Source organism: Apium graveolens, chromosome 4, assembly GCF_009905375.1.
Source record: "Apium graveolens cultivar Ventura chromosome 4, ASM990537v1, whole genome shotgun sequence".
Lineage (NCBI taxonomy): Eukaryota > Viridiplantae > Streptophyta > Magnoliopsida > Apiales > Apiaceae > Apium > Apium graveolens.
This window is the reverse complement of record NC_133650.1, coordinates 10,529,005-10,551,348: the sequence shown is the minus strand read 5'-3', so window position 1 is coordinate 10,551,348 and position 22,344 is coordinate 10,529,005. Positions and strand designations below refer to the sequence as shown.

The 22,344-nt window shown below is 36.5% G+C and overlaps 1 protein-coding gene across 1 annotated transcript; it reads left to right on the top strand.

Moving 5' to 3' along the window:
- Window positions 1-13,727: 13,727 nt before the first annotated feature.
- On the top strand, window positions 13,728-16,683 carry LOC141717725 (malate dehydrogenase, chloroplastic-like). The gene is made up of 2 exons (XM_074519913.1): window positions 13,728-13,881; window positions 15,195-16,683. The coding sequence occupies exon 2, from the start codon at window positions 15,203-15,205 to the stop codon at window positions 16,430-16,432; it is 1,230 nt and encodes a 409-aa protein (XP_074376014.1). The 5' UTR covers window positions 13,728-13,881; window positions 15,195-15,202; the 3' UTR covers window positions 16,433-16,683.
- Window positions 16,684-22,344: the final 5,661 nt, after the last annotated feature.

Below are 22,344 nucleotides of genomic sequence, written 5' to 3'. Positions count from 1 at the left end.
CGATATTTGCCAAGAATTAGGAAAATAATTGATATTATCAAATCATTCTTACTTTAAATATTTACAGAGATTATTTCCAAACTTTATCAAAACTATTTTTGGAAGGTTAGAGCGGATCCCAAAACTCGTTTTCAAATTTAAGATCTTCCTTTCGAAGGGGATTTAAACACTCGCTCAAAAATTTGAGGGATCTGGCTCTGTGATGTAATTTTATATTCGCAACAAGGTTGTTGTTTTGATAAAAGAGTTTTTGATAACTTACCCAACACTCGGGAAGTAAAATTCTTGGAATAAGTTAATCCATTAACAGGCATCGCCTGGGAAATATCGGTGAGTTTTCCTTTCCAACTAGATACGACTTCTTGGTGGAACCGGATCAAGAAGTTTCTACTTGGGGAAAGGGGAGACGAGCTTTACGTTTCAGAGTCATGGATTTCATCTGAACTAGGAGTGGCGTAAGTGGCCGAGTGGTGCCGGCCCAACCTTATTTATTGGCCCAAATGGCCAGGAAATTCCGGTAAGACGGTCTATTCCTTAGGAGTCCAATGTTCGGTTGACAAGTAAATCCTACTGTTATCCTCTATATGTAGAAAATGGTGGGGTTGCACTACTGCGACTGATCATCGTGAGTGGTCTTCCTGGCACGGCAAACTCCCGTAATGAGTTCATCATCCAGTTGGATATTTCTGCAACACTACCCATAGCACTTCGATAGAAAGGCTACGGTTGGGCGATTGTTGAGTGTTGGCAGGGTCGAGTTTTCAAAATAACATTTTCATCAAATGAAGTATCTCATAACTTTATTTCCTTTTGATTATATTTTGATTCTATACAAGTTATGTCTTGTAACTTCATCTGTGGGATGAACTATTTATACCTTGAACGATGGTAGTTCAAGTAGTATTCGAAAAAGATATAAGTATATTGGAGCATCTCGTAACTTCATCATTTCAACTTATATCTAGTTAATGATTATCTTATGCATGAAAAAGATTTTCAGAAAAATGTTGAGACAAGGTTAGATATATGAGATCACCTTGCAACGATATTTTCATACAGTTATAAACTGAAACTCTGTGTATATAATACATGTCAGAGGATTTCAAAGATTTTGAAAAGTATATATGTGTATATATACTGAATATTTCACGACTTCGTCGCATTAAGATATCAAACTTGGTTCATTTCCTCTTGACCAAGACTTTCATCAGTACTATGAGAATGCTCATATATTATAAATTATTATACAGGTTATTTTAGTGGGATTGTTGCTCACCCTTGCTTTCTTCTTTCATCACAGGACAACATAGAGACAAGATGAACATGATCAAGCTCTCAATTCTCGAGCGGATAGGAAACGGTCTGCAGTTTTCTGTAGGCGTTGATGCCGCTTGTAGCTGAGGTAGGAACTACCAATAGGCTAGGTTTTCAACTATTGACGTACCAGACTTATGCATATTATGAATTGTAATAATGGCAAAGAATATGTAAATTTATTCAGAAACCCTTTTGAGGTGTAATGACTTATAATTGTGGAATAAAATGACTTGTGTTATTTTTGGTATTCATCTCTGAGACTATAACTTGTGGTGTGTGTGTGTATATTGTGGGGTCACAGTACGCAGTAGTTGGTGGTTTATTAAGACTAAGTGTTGTTAAGAGAAATGGAACTCGTGACAACTCAGATATCCGACCCCGGATTTGGGGGTGTTACAATTCTTCTATTCAAACTAGCCCAAGCGGAGAAGGATGCAAAAAAGATGTCCGAGAATTATAAACTGAAGTTGAAGGTGGATACCGCAACAGTTAGGAAAGATCTCCGTGAGGAGAGGGAGAAGGTGAAGACAGCTGAGAAAGCTCGTGATGAAGCATTAGAGGAGGCTCTCTTGGAGAAGGAGAGCCTTGACAAAATTATTTCTAATCTGAACACTAAGTTCGAGGCCGCTACTTTTGATAAAATGGAGCTTGAAACTGAGCAGCGAGCCATTGGTCAAAAGGAGTTCATGAAACATTTCTTCATAATGTTCCCAACTTTGATTGGTCTGTTTTTGGTCAACAGCTCATTCAGGATGCCGGAGATCTTAAAGTGGAGATGGTTGAAGAGGTAGGAGAGGAAGCAAGCTGAGCTTGTAAAGAAATGAGCCGAGGAAGCCATAAAAAAATAGGAAGAAGATGTTGCCCGTGAGGCAAACGAATGATTGTGGCCACTATCTTTTCTTCTGCTCATTCTTGTCTCATTTGCAAAATAATGAACCAAAGAGGGTGGGCTTCCTTTAAAGCTCCACAAGTGTAATTTATTTAATTGATTTGGGGTCACTTTGTAACTATAAATTTAATGGTTTATTTAATCATCATTAGTTCCTTTTATTCCTGTTAAGTTATGTTTTTGTATTGAAGATTCCTCTTGGGTCGCATATTATGTGTTCTCCTTCTGGTGCCTTTTTGCAATTAATTTATACAATTAAGTTGGGTTCGTACTTTAGCGGCCCCTTTATATTTCACAAGGGTCGCTTTTAATGACTTCCTCAATATAGGTATACCAAGTCTTATTACTAATATGGATAGGGATCGCTTTTAATGATCATCATAAACCTTATTGGGCTCGCTACGATGACCTTGATCGATATTCCTTTTAGTATAGAACATATCCAAAGTTTTTCCTATAGGAGTTCCTCTTAGTATCATGTTGCGACCTGTTTTAAACTGAGTGACCTTTGTAGATTCTTTGTTTTAAGTATTATACATTCGAATGTTGATGCTATGAGTTTGTTAGTGAGGCAAGGGCAATGCCCGCATCGCTATATACCCAAAAATTTAAATTCAACACGCAATAATAATTAATGAAACGTAAAAAATGCAAGGCCTATGTTTGAAAAATATGAAAATAATGCTTAAAAAATAGGGGTGCGACCCATAAAATTCTTACATTTATGTGATCTAGAGAGGGCGCCTAAATGACCACTACCCCCTAAACTTAGTATGTAATTATTAATACCGAGTCTAGAATTTAAAGAATAATAAAATTGAAACTACCAAGTGAAGCGTGCCCGTTACTAATAATATTTTCTGAGATGTTTCGCGTTCCAAGCTCACAGAATTAACTTGTCGTTCATATTAGTAAGATGATAGGTGCCTTCCCAAAGTACAACTTTAAACTTATAGGGTCCTTCCCAATTGGCCCCAAAGACCACGTGACCCAGAACCTTGGTGTTTGACATGACCCGTCATGAAACCAGATCTCCCACACGCAGATGGCGTGCTTTAACCTTTCCATTGTAACGTCGAGCGGCCCTCTGATGATAAGCCGCTAAGCGAACTTGAGAATTTTGTAGTGTCTCCTCTAGCATATCGAGGTAGAGTTAATTATTTGCCTCATTAGCCCGTGGATCATAATGCTCTCGCCTAAATGATCCTGAATCATCCTCAACTGGCATCATGGCCTCACACCCGTATGTTAGAGAAAACGGGGTCTCACCAGTGGTGCTTCTAGGGGTCGTATTATATGACCAAAGTACCCTAGTAATTTTGCGGGCTAATTGCCCTTACTTTCTTCTAACCTTCTGAGCGTGCTTAATACTTTTATTTATCGCTTCAGTCTGCCCGTTACTTTGCGGACGGCTAACGGCCGAGAAGCTTTTCTTAATATTCAGATTTTTGCAAAATTTCTTCATTTCTTCACTGCCAAACTGCTTACCATTATCAGAAATAAGCTGATAAGGGATCCCATCATGACATATAATGGCCCGATGAATAAAATCCACCTATTTCTTAGCAGTTATAGTGACTAATGGTTCAGCCTCTACCCACTTTGTGAAATAGTCTACTGCGATCACTACATATTTCACAGCCCCTTTTGCCTTGGGTAGTTCTCCTATTAAATCAATCCCTCACATAGCAAATGCCCATAGACTAGTGAGTAAAGTGAGTTGTGTAGCGGGAACGTTGCTAAATGTCGCTGAATTGCTGACACTTGTCACAAGCCCTGGAAAATTCAAAGGCATATTTTTTGAAAATAGGCCAATAATATCCTTGCCGTAGAACTTTCTAGGCGAGTGAGCTACCCCCGAGTGATTGCCACAGATTTCTTCATGAACTTCTTTCAAAATATAATTGCATTCTTATCTTGAGACACACCGTAACAGAGGAACGTTGAATCCTCTCTTATACAAGACATTATCATAAATAACAAAGCGAGCAGCATGATATTGAACCCTTCTATCTTCTTTCCTTTCATGCGGTAGATTCCCCGTCTTGATGTAATCTAAAATTGCTGACGTCCAGTTGGGCCCAGTGGCCGCAGTTACCATCATGAAGTTTTCAGGAACACTAGAACTATTCTGAATTTCTAAATGAATGATCCCCAACATAGTTATTTCGCGTTGTGATCCTAGCTTTGCTAAGGACGTTGGCTCCCTGATTCTGGTCTCAAGGTATATGTGAAAGTGTTTGTCCTAAATCCAATCATGTATGATGAGTTAGGAAGAACTTTCCTGTATTCTTATTTGATTTCATTAATATTAATAAAAGACTTGTTTTGGTTTTATTATGGGCTTTATTTATTTAAAGTGTTTTGAATAAGATGTTCCATAGTTTAAAATAAAGCTTCTAGAATTATAATGAGATTGTAATAGTGAAATTTAAAAGATGATAACTTTAGACTTAAAACAGTTCTTGATCATAGGATAATTAATCAGAAGTTAGTGAATCCGCAAAAGATTGGTACATACTATGCTTGCTCCCTTCAGGAGGATGTCTGTTCTCATAGGCATTTGTGTGGTGACACTATAGCTAGTATATAGGTGCTTATTAGGGAATAAGTTCACTGAACATGACTCGATAAGTTGGACAACTAATGAAGATTACTCACGTGTCAATAGTTATTCATTGAGTGATAGTTGTACAAGTGTCCTTAGACTTGAGATCATTAAAGTTATCTTGTATATAATGAACTGTGCTTTGGTTTAGTCCTTAGTCTTAAGGACATCCATTAGGTCTATTCTGGGCATAGGGATTTGTGTATGGAGATAGGTAATGTCAATAGAGGATCTACCCCTTCCAGTATAGGAAGAGAATATCCTATGTTATTCTTAGTATGCGAGTTCTGAAATCTCTGGCCAGAGTGTATGAAATTAGAAAGGAGTTTCTAATTTGCATTAATATGAACTTTGCATTATGAATAAGAAATCATATGATTAAATTTGATAGGCCTTACACGAGATCCATGCCTTGTATTTACTCGGGATATTGTAAGGGTAGAAGGAATTCATTATACGGTAACTAGTCACTGACAGGTTCTTGGTATTCTAAACATTGAATTTATATTATCCGGATAGTCGCGATATGTTGAGAAGCATCACTCACGATGTAGAATAAATATAATTAATCAGTTAATTATATTTAATGAATTCTAGAATTTATATAAATAATAAATAGAAGGTTTATTATTATTTATTTTTACTACCGGCTTAATATTGAACCTACAGGGTCACAACATAAAAAAATTAATTTATTGATAAAGGTATTTTGAGAGAGCGAGTTATTTTCTAAAGAGTTTAGAAAAATAATAATGATTAAAATAGTTTTAATTATTATTTAAACATTTTATAAGATAAAGTGTGGGATTTATATAATAATATATATTGATATATTAATTATATGAAAACCTAGTAAGCCCTATATAAAGAATGAGATGAGAAGAGTTTTGGTATGCACTTGTATTTTTGTGAAAACTTAGTTGCCACCCTCTCCTTCTTCTTCATTTCTCTCTCTCTCAAAAGAAAAGGGCACCACTTTTATAAAGTTTCATCTTTATAAAAGTTTCATCGAAGGATTATTCTTGGTGGATACCAGTAGAGTGCTTCACACTCTGAGGAACAACTGCTAGCATCCATTGTTATAAAGCTTCGATTTTCAAGGTATGATTACGATTCCTCCGCTCCCTTGATTTTATATGTTTTTTCTATATGTGCGATACATAGTTTTATGGAATAATTGTTATATCATGCTTCCGCTCGTCCGTAAATTCCTTCAATATGTTAAATTTTGTCCTCGTTAAAAAGTTTAATGAGCCTCTGGGCATATTTGAGGTAGAGCTCGGTACGAGAGTCGCGAGCCTGCCACCTACAACCAATGTGATGAGTTACTAGCATCGAATCACTATAAATATTGAGGTTTTCCACCCTCATCTCGATGGTCATTTTAAGCCCAAGGATAAAGCCTTGCATCTGCATCATCATTAGTTGCCTTGAAAGCAAAATGCACAACGCTCTGTATCTTGTGTTTGACTGGCGTTACCAATTCAATACCGGATCCTGACCCTTCCCCGTTGGTGGCCCCGTCCACATACAAATTCCACCAAGCGGCGTTATTTTATATATTTTAATATTGAAGGGTTTCAGTAGGAATCACAACCAGGGCTCGTATAACATCTTCTGAATAAGGAGAAAATTTTAAGATAAAGTTTACAGGCATGTCCTTTGAGTGCGTCGTGTGGTTTGTAACTCACATCGAATTGACTTAATTCCACTTTCCATTTGAGAAGTTGTCCTAATATTTTGCACCTTGATCCTATATGCCTGAAAATAGGGTCTAAGCTTGCGCGAGGCCAGAATGAGGGCATAAGCAAGTTTTTCCATGTTCATGTAAGAGGTCTCTGCATTTAACATTCTCTTACTGCCATAGTAAACGGGGTACTGAACATTTTCTTCCTCGCGAATGAGCACTGCGCTGACCGCACATTCTGAAACCGCCAGGTACACAAAGAGGGTTTCTTCTTCCTTGGGTTTTGAAAGTAGTGGAGGTGTCCCTAAGTGAGCCTTGATCTTTGAAAGGCGTCATCTCACTCATCTTTCCATTCAAACTTCGTTCCCACCTTCCCGATGGCCTTAAATAACTCTTTACACTTGTCCAAAGACTTAGAAACAAACCGGTTTAGTGACGCTATGCGCCCTGTCAGACTTTGACCTCCTTGACGGTCCTTAGGGACCTCATCTCCATTAACGCTTTAATCTTTGCAGGATTACCTTAAATACCCCTGGGGTTAACAATAAATCTAAGAAATTTTCCAGATTCCACTCCAGAGACACACTTTTGTGGGTTCAGTTTCATCTTATATTTTCTCAAAATGTCAAACATTTCTGCAAGATGGCTTATATGGTCAATGGCAACCTTGGATTTGACCAGCAAGTCATCTACGTACACCTCCACGGTTTTCCCTATCAAACTAGCGAACATCATATTAATGAGCAGCTCATAGGTGGCTTCCGCATTTAACAATCCAAAAGGCATTCATATATAGAAATAGAGTCCCCGATCCGTAATAAAAGAGGTGTATTTTTGGTCGGGGCCGTACATGGGAATCTGATTGTATCTTGAATATGCGTCTATGAAACTGAGATGTGCATGTCACACAGTCGCATCAACCAATTGATCGATGTGTGGTAGGGGAAAACTGTCTTTTGGGCACGCCTTATTGAGGTCGGTAAAGTCCACACAAGTTTGCCATTTCCCATTTAGATTTTTAACGAGGAAGGGGTTTGCCAACCACATGGGATAAAAGGATTCTCGTAAGAGGCATGCCTTTAATTATATGTCAACCTCATCTTTCAAGGCATCGGCTCGTTCTGTGCTAATAGGGCGCCTCTTTTGACGCACCCCTCATTTTATTGATCAATATTGAGCCTGTGGCACATTACCTCGAGATCAATTCCCACCATATCATTATGAGACCAAGCAAATACATCGAGATTTTCCTTAAGAAAAACTGCTAGTTGTTCCATCAATTCAATGGGCAGGTTGGAACCTATCTTTAGAACCTTCGGAGTCTGCTGGATCCACCAGAATAGTGAGGGTGTCCTCTGCGACCCCTGCTCGTTCCACATGCTCCGGGACGCATGGATCTAGGTCCACGTCCTCACCGCTAAGTTGACTGGGCTCACCCTTTTCACTCTTTTTCATGTTTAAGCTGAGATCTTGTATATTCCCTTCCGTATTACCCTTCCTCCAAACCCCACTTTCAGTTATTCTAGCAGTAGTTTGTATGACCCAATCGGATAAGTCAATCAAAGTGGTCGCGACCTTATGGGTCTATTTCCCTTTTTGGGCCCGCAGCTTGGTCTCTATTGGGTCTTTATCTTCACTACTAACTTCCTCCACAATCCCTTCTTGTATGGTATGGACAAGTTGCGAGGTCTCCAACATGATGACATGCTTAACTTGTAGACCAAAATTTTCAAAGTACCCCTCTGGGAGTTCTTCTATTGAGATAGTATTTACAGTTCCTTTTTCATTTTTTGGTACCCTCTCTATCTTCTATTTCAATGTCAGCAATCTTGTGTCTATGATTCTTTATGGCCGCCTTCAAGGCTTTGTTGTATAAATCTATGGAATCATCTGAAGTCCCTTGACACACACCACCCCTGAGGAGTCATAAATTTCATAGTGAGGGAGTGGATTGAAGTTACTATTCAGAATATTCTCAGGATTGGTCTTCTAATGATAGCATTGTATGCACATGGTTGGTCCAGGACCGTGAATTCTGAAATATGGGTTACGATACACGGCTCCTCTTCAACCGTGATGGGAAAACTAATGAAGCCCTTTACATTTATCGAATCCACTGTGAAGCCATAAAGGTGCTCTGTAGGTGGTGAGAGAACAATGTCCAGAAAACCCATTTTCTTGCACATATCATAAGTGAGTACATTGGCCTTGTTTCTATTGTCGATGAGGACCCTGTATATATTATTTATTTCAATCTTTACTTTTACCACTAGGGCATCAACGTGAGGATGATGAACCCACTTGGCGTCCTTTCTAGTGAACAGGATATCAGCATCTTCCCGCTGAAAGTGTTGAGGAGGGTGCTTATCTAAATTGAAGACATTAGTTAGGGGTAAACCCTTGACTTCTCGTGCATATTTATCCATAGCCTTGTTGTTGCTACGTCCAATATAGGGTCCTCCTATGATGACATGTATGCTACCCCCCTAGTGTCTCCCTTGTAGGTGGCGCATCGCTTTTGGTGGCGGGAATTCATGATACCTAACGCCTCCCGTTTTATGCTTTTTTACTTCACGGATAACCCATTCTGTTAACTTGCCTCGACGAATAAGGTTTTCAATTTTCTTCTTCAACTGTCAGCAGTCCGCCATCTCATGTCCTATTTGCTCATGGAACGCACAATATTTTGAATAATCCTTTTGTCCTGTGTGATTTAGAGTCGTTGGTTTCTTAAAGAGGCTCTTATCGCTAATCTCATAGATGTGTTCCACAGATTCTATGAGGGGGTATAATTGGAGTCACGCTTACCGCGTCCCTGGTATCTTAGGGGTGAGCGCCCCCGGGGTGTGTGATCCTGTCTAGGGCTAGGTGAGCGATCCTTTTTGTTGTTTTTATTATTCGCGTTCCTTTTCTTCAATCCTTGCATTGATTTTTCTAGACATTGGAACGACTCCGGAAATGGAGTAGAACTCATTGATATTAGTGGGAGGCTTCTGAGCCTGCCAGTGCTTCCAGAACTTAGTCCACTTTCTCAAGCCCGTAATTAAAAAATTCTTTACGGCTTCGTTGTTTGCACCTCTCACCTTCGAGATTTCAAAATTGAACCCGATGAAGTATTCTTAGAGGGTTTATCCCTCTGTCTGTCTGATGTTTGCTAGGGTAGCCACCGGTGGCGCATAAAGCATGAAAGATTGAAACTGTTTGATGAATATATATGTGAACTGCTACAGTAAACTAATGATGACATGCGCTCCCAATTTTGAGAAACACTGTTGAACACTACCCCTCAAAGATACAGCGAACATTCGACACCTTGCCTCCAACGAAACTTGATATACCTCCGTTTCAGTGTTGAAGCGGATGAGGTATGCAACAGGATCAGTGTCTGCACTAAAAGTCAAGTAGAGTTGGTTCTGAAACCAGAAGGCAACGGGGCCGTCCTGATAGTGTGAGTGAACGGGGAAAAGGTACCTAAGGAGCTGAGGGAATTCTTATCCTCGTCAATTTTCTTAAGTAGCTTCCTGAGGTATGAGATGTTCATGTCCCCTACCTTAACAATTTTCTCTCCAGTTTGCGGCTCATGTGGCTAGGTTGGGGCTGCACTTGACTGTTCATCCTCGTCTTGAATTTGGGTTACCTTTTTCTTTGAGGCATGTTCCTTCTCCTCCCTTTCCCATTTTTCTAACGTTAATCTTGTCCAACTTCAGCCTTAGGTCATGATAACTGAGTTTAATTCCCATTCTGTCGAATACATTCATAGATCGAGTCTCAGAGGAGTTCTATTTTGCGACCCTTCCTGATTTTGGGGCTTGAGTGTTTCTTGAGCCCCCCCCCGGCTTCCCTGTCGAAATCTCCAATCAGCTGTTTCTTCGGGACACTACTTTTTGCGCCTTTGGTAAACCTCCATTTCTTATTCTTTTTTCTTTTGGAGTCGTTGCTTCTCTGCATCTCCATATGCTTTTCCATTTCTTTCAAGCGTGCCCCTATGCTTTCCGGGTAGCTCAAGACCTTTTCATCCCTTGTCGGAAGAGCGAGAGGCGTCTCACCTTTTGATTCTTCTAAGTCATGTGGGATTTTTGAAAAATTGGGTAGCATAGGCCTCGTGATCTGAAGTACATGGGAAAAAGGAGTTCTCGTGCAATGATTTTTCCCTGTAAGGGGCGTTTGAAGCCCTGTTGCTAGATGTCCTTCTGGCAGGATCGTTCCCTCCAAAACAGTGCCTTTCTTTATATGCTTATTGTTGGTCATCTTTCTCCCAATTAATGACCTACGCCCTCCTTCTAGCGCCAGCTGTTATATAGAGAATTTGGTATAATAATATTTTTAGAGGTTGATGAAATTACGGAGCAAAATACGGGTATTTTGCTAAGCACACGAAAAACACGGAATGATTATTGTGACTGATCTTGTTGATTGATTACTCGAATACCAGAGATAATACGTATCTTATCTCTAATGCAACCTATTTCTCAGCCCAATACAAGAGGCATATGTATCCTATTTATAGGGTTTCAAGCCACACATAGTTCTTGAAGAATAAGTTACCTCTAAATGGGCCAGCGTTTCTCCTAACCCATCAAAGTTCAAGCCCAGCAACCAAAGTTTGAGCCCAGTGGACATCATAACTGTCATGATCGTGGGGTAAATGTATTTTGGCTTCGCATATGCGATCCCTAAGGACATTGGCACGTGCAACGACCTGATAGTCATGTTCATGCGAACCCTCATAGAGGAGTTTATACTTATGAGCTTTTATAGCGACGCGCCCTTTTAGAACTTGACTCGCTAATCTTCCATATTTGCGAGGCGCCCACTTAGGAGCTTTGTCCGCGAATCTCCACATTACTAGTAAAGGAACAATACGTCCCTGAAATAGATTCGCTATTAGTGATAATAGTGACCCTTTAGTGTTTATATATTTTTGAGGGCCTTATGAGCAGTTTTCTAAAAATCGGCCGATTAACCGATTAATCGGCCGATTAATCAGAGTTCGGACGGGTCTCGTCTCGATTAATCATTAATCGGGTCAAAGTATGGTTTTTTGAAAAATCGGTCAAAAGTCGGGCAGTTCGGAAAAAATCGACCGAATCGGGTCAAAAATCGGCCGAATCGGTCAAAGTTTGAAATTAATAAAAAAATATTTTTTTAAAAAAAATAAAGTTTTTTTTAAATAATCATTAACATTTAACATTTAATAATTAATAATAATAATAATATATTAACATATTGACTCTTTTACACACAGAAACAATCGTATATTCTTATATACCTAAATTCTTTATACAAATCCCTAATGAATTATTCTCAAATCTCAATACTCGACTTGCTTGCTCGATAGATTCACAATTTTGAGGTATCCTAAATTTATTCAATAATTATCACTTAAATATCAAGTAGGTAGTAATTTAAAATCTTAAGATTTGAATTTGTACGTAGTAATTTCTAATTATCAAGTAATATTAGTGAGTAGTCAGTAGTAATTAATTAGTATAAATTACTTAAATATTAATTATGGACTCGTGATAGTAGTTTTTTTTATAAATCTTACTATTAAAACATCAATACTGAATTAATGATATGTGATTTTTTTTTTGTATATCTTATGGAAGGTTAATGACATTTAAATAGAATTTTTTTTTTTATTTATTAAATAAATTTCTTCCGATTAATGCTTCCGATTAATCACCGATTATCCGATTAATCACTGAAAGGTCCCTCCACCGAATAATTCCGATTCCTTCTTTTTAGAACACCGCTTAGGAGTGTTCCCTTATCAACAAATTCATTTTATGAGGTTTTATATGATCCTTAATGTGGGTCATATCTATTGTCATTACCGGACTCATTCCTTCTTGATTCATAATGTAAAGTATATTAAGCCTGTTTAGAACCCATATCAAAAGCGGACATAATAGAAGGGAATATTAATAAAAATAATCTAAACTCATAAAATTTAGTATTTATTACATATTTTTGGACAAATATTAAAAAAAATGGATTATAATAATTTTAGCAACAAAGAAAAAGCGTGCAAATAATGTAGCCCGATGAATCCAGCAAGGGACCATCTCTTTTCGCGGCGCTAAAGGTGACACGGCCTTTCGAATACACAGACAAACAGCTCTGCAAAATAAAAAACACTGTACACTCCATGATTAAAATATATAATTTTTAGTATTAGGAAGGTGTTTTAAACGAACATAACTAGGTTAAACTATTCCAACTAGTTAAAGTACACACCATGTACATTTGGCATACAGGTTATAATTTTTGTGGAAAATAAAAAAAATGAGTGCTATGTTTTATTAGGTTCATCAATCAAGTCGAAATTTAATGTTATTTTATCATTAAAAAATAATTTCTTGTAAATTAGAATTGTCATTAATTGAAGATTAGTTCTTTTAAGATATTTTATCATTTTTTTATGATCCATAATAACAAATTTCAATTTTTTATAATTTAGCAAAACAAATTCAAATTTTTATGTATACTAAACAAATTTTATAAGGGATTTTCGAATTAAACCAAACATTCGAGAGATTCGCGACAGGTCAAATCCCAATAAGATTATTTGCTTTGCTTTGAACTTAAATCACATGCTCCCTGATTCCGTTAATTTCTTTAAATTTCATTGTTACGAACGTACTCCATCTGTTTCAATATAACTGTCCACTTTTAAAAAATTATGTTAAAATTTTTTAATATTGTTACAAAAATTATATCAGTTATCATATTTATTGCATTGATTATATTAACTGCACCATTATTTATGATAAAAAGTTAGTTTTGAAAATAGAAATTAGTGATATAATAATTGTGTGTGGTGTAGGATTCATCTTTAAAATATAAATTACACTTTATAATATGAATAGCGACATTAATAGTGTAAGTGGACAAATATTTTGAAACATTTTTTTTTTAAAAGTGAACATTTATTTTAGAACTGAGGGAATATTATCAAGACGGAATACTAACTTGCTAGTTACAGCAGTGGGTGGATTCATTTATGTTTATTTACAATCCACTTAAAAATTAATAAATCTGAAATAAAATACATCTCGCATTAAGGTTTGTTGGACATTCATCTCGCGTATCAATTGAATAAAAATATGAAATTTAAATAAAAACGAAATGAAGGGCCAAGATTTTTTGGCAAGAAATGTAGGGCCAAGATGAAAAGAAAGGGGAGAACAGGAAACAAGACAAAGTTACGGGCTTAGATTTGTTCAACGTTAGACGGCTGAGAAATCTAGGAGTGACCCCCTTTTGTCACTCTCCTTTTATAAGACGCGCACGCACAAACACTCTCTTTCTCTCAGTCTCTTCTGTGTCCTTGTCTCTGTTTCCCAAACCCAGAGTTCAGACCGAACTACTTCACAGGTACACTTCTCATCTCGTATCCTCTTTGATTCTATCTATGTCCTGTAGCTTCTTCTACGTGCTTACCAACAGTTATACGTACATATATTGAATCTTCCATTTTATCAGCTCAGATTAAGTTCCCTTGTAGCTTTAGTCCCTTCAGAATCAGTTAGATCTGGCCATATTACTTAATATTTTATCTTTTATAGTCTCGTGCTTTTTTATCTTTAATTTTAATTGCATTATTTGATGTAATTGTAAGCATTTGGTTAAGGGGTTGTGTTGATGTTTGTAATAATGCTAACCATGTATATCAAATCTTGAGTATGTTTTTTACAGATTTAATTTGTTTAATGGATCATGCTTATGTCGAATCGAGGATCAATCCTCACATTATTCCCTCATGTCATTCTTATATTTTTTGATATTGCCATTTTTGTGTTGTATTCTAAGTAAATTAAATTTTCATATGTCCAGTGTATTGTTCATCGAGTTTGATTAGGATCCCCCCCAACCCTTTTGCTTGTTCCATTTTAGTTTGCACCATGCATTTGTCAATTGTATGGAGTACTGATTTATTAAAAAAATTAGGGAATAACATATTAGTTGTAAGGTCATAGTTTTTTATGTGTTTTCTGTGGAATAATTTGTATGATAGTCATGTGTGTGCAGACTTCATACTCCTTCCATCCATTTGTCTATGTCACTCAACGTTGTTTCGACTCATTTAGTTGGCAATGGGCTAATGATATTTTTCTTGCTTGTATAATTTTATTTTTCTAGCATATCTGTCTGAAAATGTCTGTCGTCTCTATTTTTCCAAAAAGGAGTTTGAGGACTCTGCTACTATATCAAACATTAGATGGTGATAATCTGTTCCTTAACCGTTTACTTCTACTATACTGCATGATGCAACTCTTATTTACTACTGCCTGCATAATATTCCATTGTTATTTTTACAAATTTAATTAATATGTTGTTGCTTGTTGATAATAGATGCATGGAAAGACATAATACAATGGATGCAGTTATAACTTGCTACTGGTTAAATCATTTTGACTAATACTAGTTGTTGCATCACTAGTTATATAGTAATATTTCAAGTTTTTTCTCTGGTTCAATCAGTACAGGGACTGTCATAGTCTAATTTGTTTAAAAATTAAACCTTTTGTTCTGCTTAGCTATGTTACTTCAGTTATGCTATATAACATGTTTTCTATCTAAATAAAGCACCAGAGATCGTCTTGGTTGTAGCTTGGTCACATTTTTTCAAGTCCATTGCAGAGTATCTGACTCTCTGTCAAAGATGCTAATATAATTTCTGTTCTCAGAGCTCAGGATGGCAGCAACATCTGCAGCTACTTTTTCGCTTGGATCAACATTATCATATGGCTCCAAAGCAAGTCCACTTTCACAATCAAAGGTCTTTAGTGTGAGATACAACAACCTTAAAAGTTTCAGTGGCCTCAAGGCAGCTTCATCTATAGGCTGTGACTTAGACTCATCCTTTTCTGGAAAGAACAGCAGTGCAGCTCTTCGAGCATCATTTATACGCAAATCACAAAGTTCAAGCCAGAGGACTTCTGGTAACCTTCAGATCCAGGCCTCCTTCAAAGTGGCAGTTCTTGGAGCTGCAGGTGGTATAGGCCAGCCACTGTCACTTCTCATTAAGATGTCCCCACTAGTTTCATCCCTCCATCTTTATGATATAGCAAATGTCAAGGGAGTTGCAGCTGATCTTAGTCATTGCAACACTCCTTCTCAAGTGTTAGATTTTACTGGACAGTCAGAATTAGGCAATGCACTGAAAGGTGTAGATGTGGTAGTCATACCTGCTGGAGTTCCAAGGAAACCTGGTATGACCCGTGATGACCTGTTCAACATTAATGCGAGCATAGTGAAGAACTTGGTGGAGGCTGTTGCTGATAATTGCCCGGATGCTTTCATCCATATTATCAGCAACCCAGTCAATTCCACTGTACCCATTGCCGCAGAAGTTTTGCGTCAGAAAGGTGTTTATGACCCAAAGAAGCTGTTTGGTGTGACGACTCTAGATGTTGTGAGAGCCAACACATTTGTTGCTCAAAAGAAAAACTTAAGGCTAATAGATGTTGATGTCCCGGTTATTGGAGGACATGCTGGAATCACCATTTTGCCACTACTGTCTAAGTCAAAACCTTCAGTCAGTTTTTCTGATGAAGAAGTGCAAGAGCTCACGGTCAGGATCCAGAATGCAGGAACAGAAGTTGTAGAGGCAAAGGCTGGGGCAGGGTCTGCTACACTTTCAATGGCATATGCTGCAGCAAGATTTGTAGAGTCCTCTCTCCGTGCTCTTGATGGAGATACTGACGTCTATGAGTGTGCTTTTGTTCAGTCGGAGTTGACCGAACTTCCGTATTTTGCATCAAGGATTAAACTGGGAAAGAAAGGGGTGGAAGCTGTGATTCAATCTGACTTCCAAGGATTGACTGAATATGAGCAAAAAGCTCTCGAGGCCCTGAAACCTGAACTGAAGGCCAGCATCGAGAAGGGGGTGGCTTTCGCGCAAAAGCAATCAGTGGCTGCTTGAACCCGATGCCATAAAACTTCCGACATATAGAGAATAATACAGAGTTTGGCATAATGAAATGAACTCAACAGTAGTGCATAAGCATCTCCAGTTTTGTAGATTACCCCAACGATTTTGAGTTATCAGTCTTGTAGAACTTGGTTTTTATTGGGAAGAGCATGTATCATTTTGCATTGGTGTTACTATCCTGAATCTGAATTTTCGTTATTTGAATGAATATTTTGTGCCCTTATGTAACGTATTATTCTTGACGTTACATCTAAAGTTTTAGCTTGAACTGCAAATGAACACAACCGGGCCGAGTCTTGTCCGAGCCGAGCCAATCATAATTTTTTTAAAACGAGCCGAATTTAAAAACCGAACCGAAAAAAATGTTCACAACCGGCTCGTTTATAACGAGCCGAGCCTGGGTTTGTTCATGAACAATTGAGCCGAACTCGAGTCGAATCGAGTTGTCCACTAATAGCTCGCATATATTTTTTAATCGACCAAATTTAAGGTATAATTTATAATTTTATAAGTTATATAGAGATCAAATACTAAATTTCATCTTAAATATAATATATAATATATGTACACTTTACACTTATTTCTTAATCGAGTTATAAGAACAAAATCATTTTTATTTTAAATTATTGAGATATTCATAACTTAAGAAATCGTACATTACTTTTAGATTATTGATGTCGATTGTCAAAAATTTAGTAATTTTTGATATTTCAGTTAAATTGGTTTAGATTATAAAAGACATAAAATAAAATAAAATAAACAAGCCCCTTTAAGTGGCCGGAAATATAATTATTAAAAACTATTTTCTTTTTCTTAAAAATATTATAATTTATTTTAACAACTCACTATTTTAATTTATTTGATATCCTAATTTTGGTCGATTTTATTATAGATTCCTCAAATAAAAGTGTGAGGTAAAATTTAGGTTTAGGTTTAGTTAGAAATTGTTTGTTAAAGTAATCAAATTCTAGTGATATGTATTAAATTAATTAAATTATTTACTATTAAAATATATATTAAATTTTAGTTAAATTAATCATTTTGCTTAAAATAAGTGTTAAATTTTAATTAAAAATTTTAAAATCTTTATACAAGTGATTGGTAAATATTTATTATTTTTTATATATAAAATTTTTATTAGAGCCGAGTCCGGTTACAGAGTTCTAGCCGAGTCCGAGATAAACGAGTCGAGTCCGAGCAGAACATACAAAAAACACAAACCGCTCTGTTAATTTGCTGCTCTAGTTTTAGCCCTTCTTGTACTACCCTAAACTTGTCTGTTCTAGCTTCAAAAATCAAATTTTAAATGTGAATATATATAGAACTGTATCATCAGTACTACCCATATATTTCTGCTCGAGCACCGAAATTAGACAGACTACGTTTTTCTGTAAAATTGAGGTCTGAGGATATAACTAAACTTACTCCAACTTTTGAGAGTTGAGAGTTGAGACTACTAACTGGTGATGGACAAAATATTGGTAACACCATATATAATTTTCAATGCTATCGATTCTGGTGATGCATACGCTGCCATTTGTTCCTCAACTTTGTATCCTCTCTGGACACGAGTTCTAAATAAATTATGGCTCCCTCCTACTCATCTCACATTTGTATTAATTTAAGCTGAGAAATGCCACACATAATGAACATAAAATGAATCAGAGTACAGAGATTTGAGCTGTTTTCTTAAGGTAACATGATCTGTAAAATGATTTACATGGATCAGTGGAGATATGTAAAGCAAGTATGTTCGAACATATTCTAATTGGAACATGATCTGCTGTTCTGCTCTATTACATTTTAAAATCTGTAGATGCATAGACAATAAGACAATGTCTCAATACATAGGAACAATCGGAATGTTGACAAGATTTAACAGTACCCTTGGCCAAACTAATGGAGATAGTCTGATGATAACTAGATTATGTACATGCACGACTTAAGAACATATTTGTACTCACTGGCCTGATTAGATCCTTATAACATGAAAACAGTACGAGAATGAGATTTAGAAAACGTTGATCCATTGTTTCACTTCTTCTTCAATGTCATCTCCTGCAACCATGGCCCCTTGACCAGGAATCGTAACAGGATAGGCAGAAGACACTGAAAATTGATCAGAACGATGGGGACCAACCATAATCATTGTCGGCATTGCTGATTCAGCATCCATCATATTCTTCCTTCTCTTATATTTTGCTTTGAAACAAGCCTGTCTCAGTTTCCTTGTTTTTTCCATCAGTTTTAAATCCGGAGTTTCTTCCATCAGCTTCTTCTCATACTCCAACATTCCTACCGCTGCTCTCAGTTTTTCTTCCCCGTCGTCTTCTTTTTCCAGTTCCTACACAACAAAACAAATTTGATCAGTAATAAACATATGATTCATACTTTAGAATTCAATACTAATTATTATGCATATGGTAATAGACTAATAGTACACAGAGGCTGAGAGAAGCAAGTTGTTTTGCATCTAACAGTGTAATCTATTACATTAAGCAACCATTCTTACATTAAGCAGCATTTGGTAATCAAAAGAGAGAATTTTGCACCTTGACATTTTTAATAAGGGCTTGAATGCTCATGAGTTTTCGATGAGGCCACCTTGGGATACCCAGTTCCCTGCATCTTTTCTTCAGAAAAGTTAATCCAATATTAAGCTCCTTTGCAGCCTGTGATATTGGCATATAGAAGTACTTGGAAATTTCTTCCTTGGTTAACATTCTTGTGCTGTTTTGACCCTTTGTCACCCTGCTACAACTATTAATCTTCTTTTTCTTGTCCTCCTTGTAATCACCCTGACCATTAATTGTATCCCTGTTATTAGTATTACTATCAGTTAACAACAATGGAGGCTGATCATCGTCGAACGGGTAGTCAAGAAAATCCCCCATTACTTCATCATCCAGTTTCTCATATCCATTGTTCAGTGAAAAGTAGTCTCCTGCAATAATTAACAGAGGAATTGTTTCTAAAAAGGAAAAAAATAATACACTTATCAAGAACAAATGATAATACGAGTGCATATATATTTACCTTGCATGAGAGTACTGTTTTCTTGAATTGGTAGAATGTCCAGAGACCCGTAGAGAGGATCACTGTATCCAAACATGTCGAGCAATGGAAATCTCATGAATTCACTCTCTTCCATGCAGAAATCCCACTGAATTTCCACTTCACTTTACGTCGCATCACAAAAATCAAGTTTGTCAAATATTAAAACTACGTACTTGAACAAAATAAGGTTGTACTGATTAAATATCTTGAGAAAGGGCGGATACGAAAGAGGGACTCAGGGGGCTTTCCCTGGCCTCTACAGTCATTTTATTACCCTATATATTTAAGACAATTTATACTTCAAAACACCCTATTAAAATTTAAGCTAACTTATATTTGAGTACTACAAGATTTGTTACCTGCAGGAAGTGTGGTGAAATGGTGGTAAGCTTTGGATTGGAATGGAGAGGCCTGGAGCAAGCTCTTCTTTAGTATCAGTCAATAACAATGGAGGCTGATCATCGTCGAACGGGAAGTCACCGAAATTCATCCCCATTACATCATCATCATCCAGCTTCTCATATCCATCATTCCACAATAAGTAGTCTCCTATAAATTAAAACAGAAAATCATGTTTAGAAAAGAATAAAATGATAAACTTATCATGAACAAATAAATAATGTGTGTGCATATATATTAGTACTTGTTACCTTGCATTAGAGTACTATTACCTTGAGTTGGTACAATGTCTAATGATGCATAAAGAGGATCATTGTATATGAACATGAACTCGCTCTCTGGCATTCCGAAATCCCACTGGATTTCTTCTTGATCGCTTAACGTCGCGTAACAAAAATCAAGTTAATAGTTGATTGCTAAATATGTCGAATACGAAAGCTACTTAAAAGAAAGACATTGTTACCTGCAGGGAGAATGGAGAAGTGGTGGTAAGCTTTGAGCTGCAACTTCTTGTTGAATAGAAAATGCATTCCAAGGCTTGAGACTTGCCATACTAATACTACTAGTGCTAGTCTGGTTTTCTGTTATGCTGAAAAATGATAATTTAATCAGCATGGAATGAAGAGAATGCAAGGATCGAGGATGAGAAGTGTATGATCACACTTGTTGTTGGTGGTGAATATATAGAGTGGGCCAGAGAGAGTATGTATCTAGGGAATAGATGGATGGAGGGTAAATAGGAAAGTAGTAATTATGATAATTATGGTGATTAATACAAATAATTACCGTGCCTATCAGTTAAGAACGTCTGCCGTCTTATGGATCAATGTACATGCATGCACATAGATATGAAGAGGCCCATACCAGTACCACACTCCTTGCATCACAATATTACGAGAAATGCTATATTACCCGAAAACGTTCCTAACGGTTTCCGATTTCCAAATATTTAGTTGTCATTATTTTATTGATTATTTTTTTAATAAATAAAAGGGTTCTTTCGTGCAGAATAGAAAATATTAGTTATACATGTCATTTGAGAAAATTTTAAAAAAAATTCAAGTTACGTAGCATTATTCTAATATTACATAAAAATGTTGCCAAAATTATGTAAAAGGTTAAAAAAAACACACCACCTCTGACCTATAAATAACTAAGTGGACTAATTAAATATAATGTCATGCGGAAATTAAATATGTTACAAATGTTTTGTTTTTGTATTTAAATATACCCGAATATTTAAAGGGAGTTGTTCTCCAACCATCGTTTGATGAGATACAGCTGGCGTAATGCTTTACTGCGGTAGTACTCACATGCCGCAATAAAACATTGCGAAAGCCTGTAATGAGCGGATGATGTATCTCAACCAAATTGGTTGGAGATAATTTACCATATTTAAATCATATATCATATACACGGGCGAGTATTCAGATATTTGGAGTCTGTACAGAAATTATTTTGAAAACCAAATATTTTAATTTATATGCGGGGAAGAGAGAGTCTGGGGATACCGCATGCAAGCTTAAAAAAAATTGCCAAAAGAGGGATGAAACACAGCACAGAACACAAAGGCGGCGGCTTAATTTAACTAAATTTAGGTTCCCAAAATAGCCTAAGATCCTCCCCAACAATTTTCATAATTGCACTTGAGGGTACTTCATAATAGGAATTTATATACTGATATTTTAGAGTACATGAGTAATGATGATGATGAGATTAAAATTTTCAGTAAATTTAAATCTGCAACTCCATTGGCTCAGGTATCTGCAAGTGTCCCCTTCACTTTAGATCTTCGCATGAACACTTTTATGATGATGTTCCATTGTAAATTGTTTTAGCAGGACTCACTCAAATTATCATTTAATTTATCAAGTTTTAATTAATTAGTAATCCTATTTAGGAGTACGTTTCAATCATATTAAATTCTTTTATCATGAAATTTAACTGCTATTATTGGTTCTTCTATACCGGTTATAAACTGAAAATAGTACCATCAATTCATCATTTCCATTCATTAACTGGATTATTATTATTCTCACTATCTTACCCGAATTAACGTGCATTTATTTATTATTCTCACTATCTTACCCGAATTAACGTGCATTTATTCACTGCTGTTGTACAGTATAGTATAACTGCCATTCCTTCAGTAAAATGATTATGTTAGGATCGTATAATATTTTCGTAACAAAAAAATAAATTAGAATCGTGATGCTTGCACTGATTTTGTCAAAGATTAAAATATTCTACACAAACCTATCTACCTGAGTCTTGTAAAAAAAACAATAAGCTCATATACTGTACTGAATTTAAAATTAGTAAACATTTGTATTTAATAGAAGGGGAGAGCATGAACTAGGGACTAGGGAGGGCTGCACCAATAAAGCCTAGATTATGAAAATGCTCAAAAATCAACATATTTCGAGAAAAAACTTAAAGAGGCTACA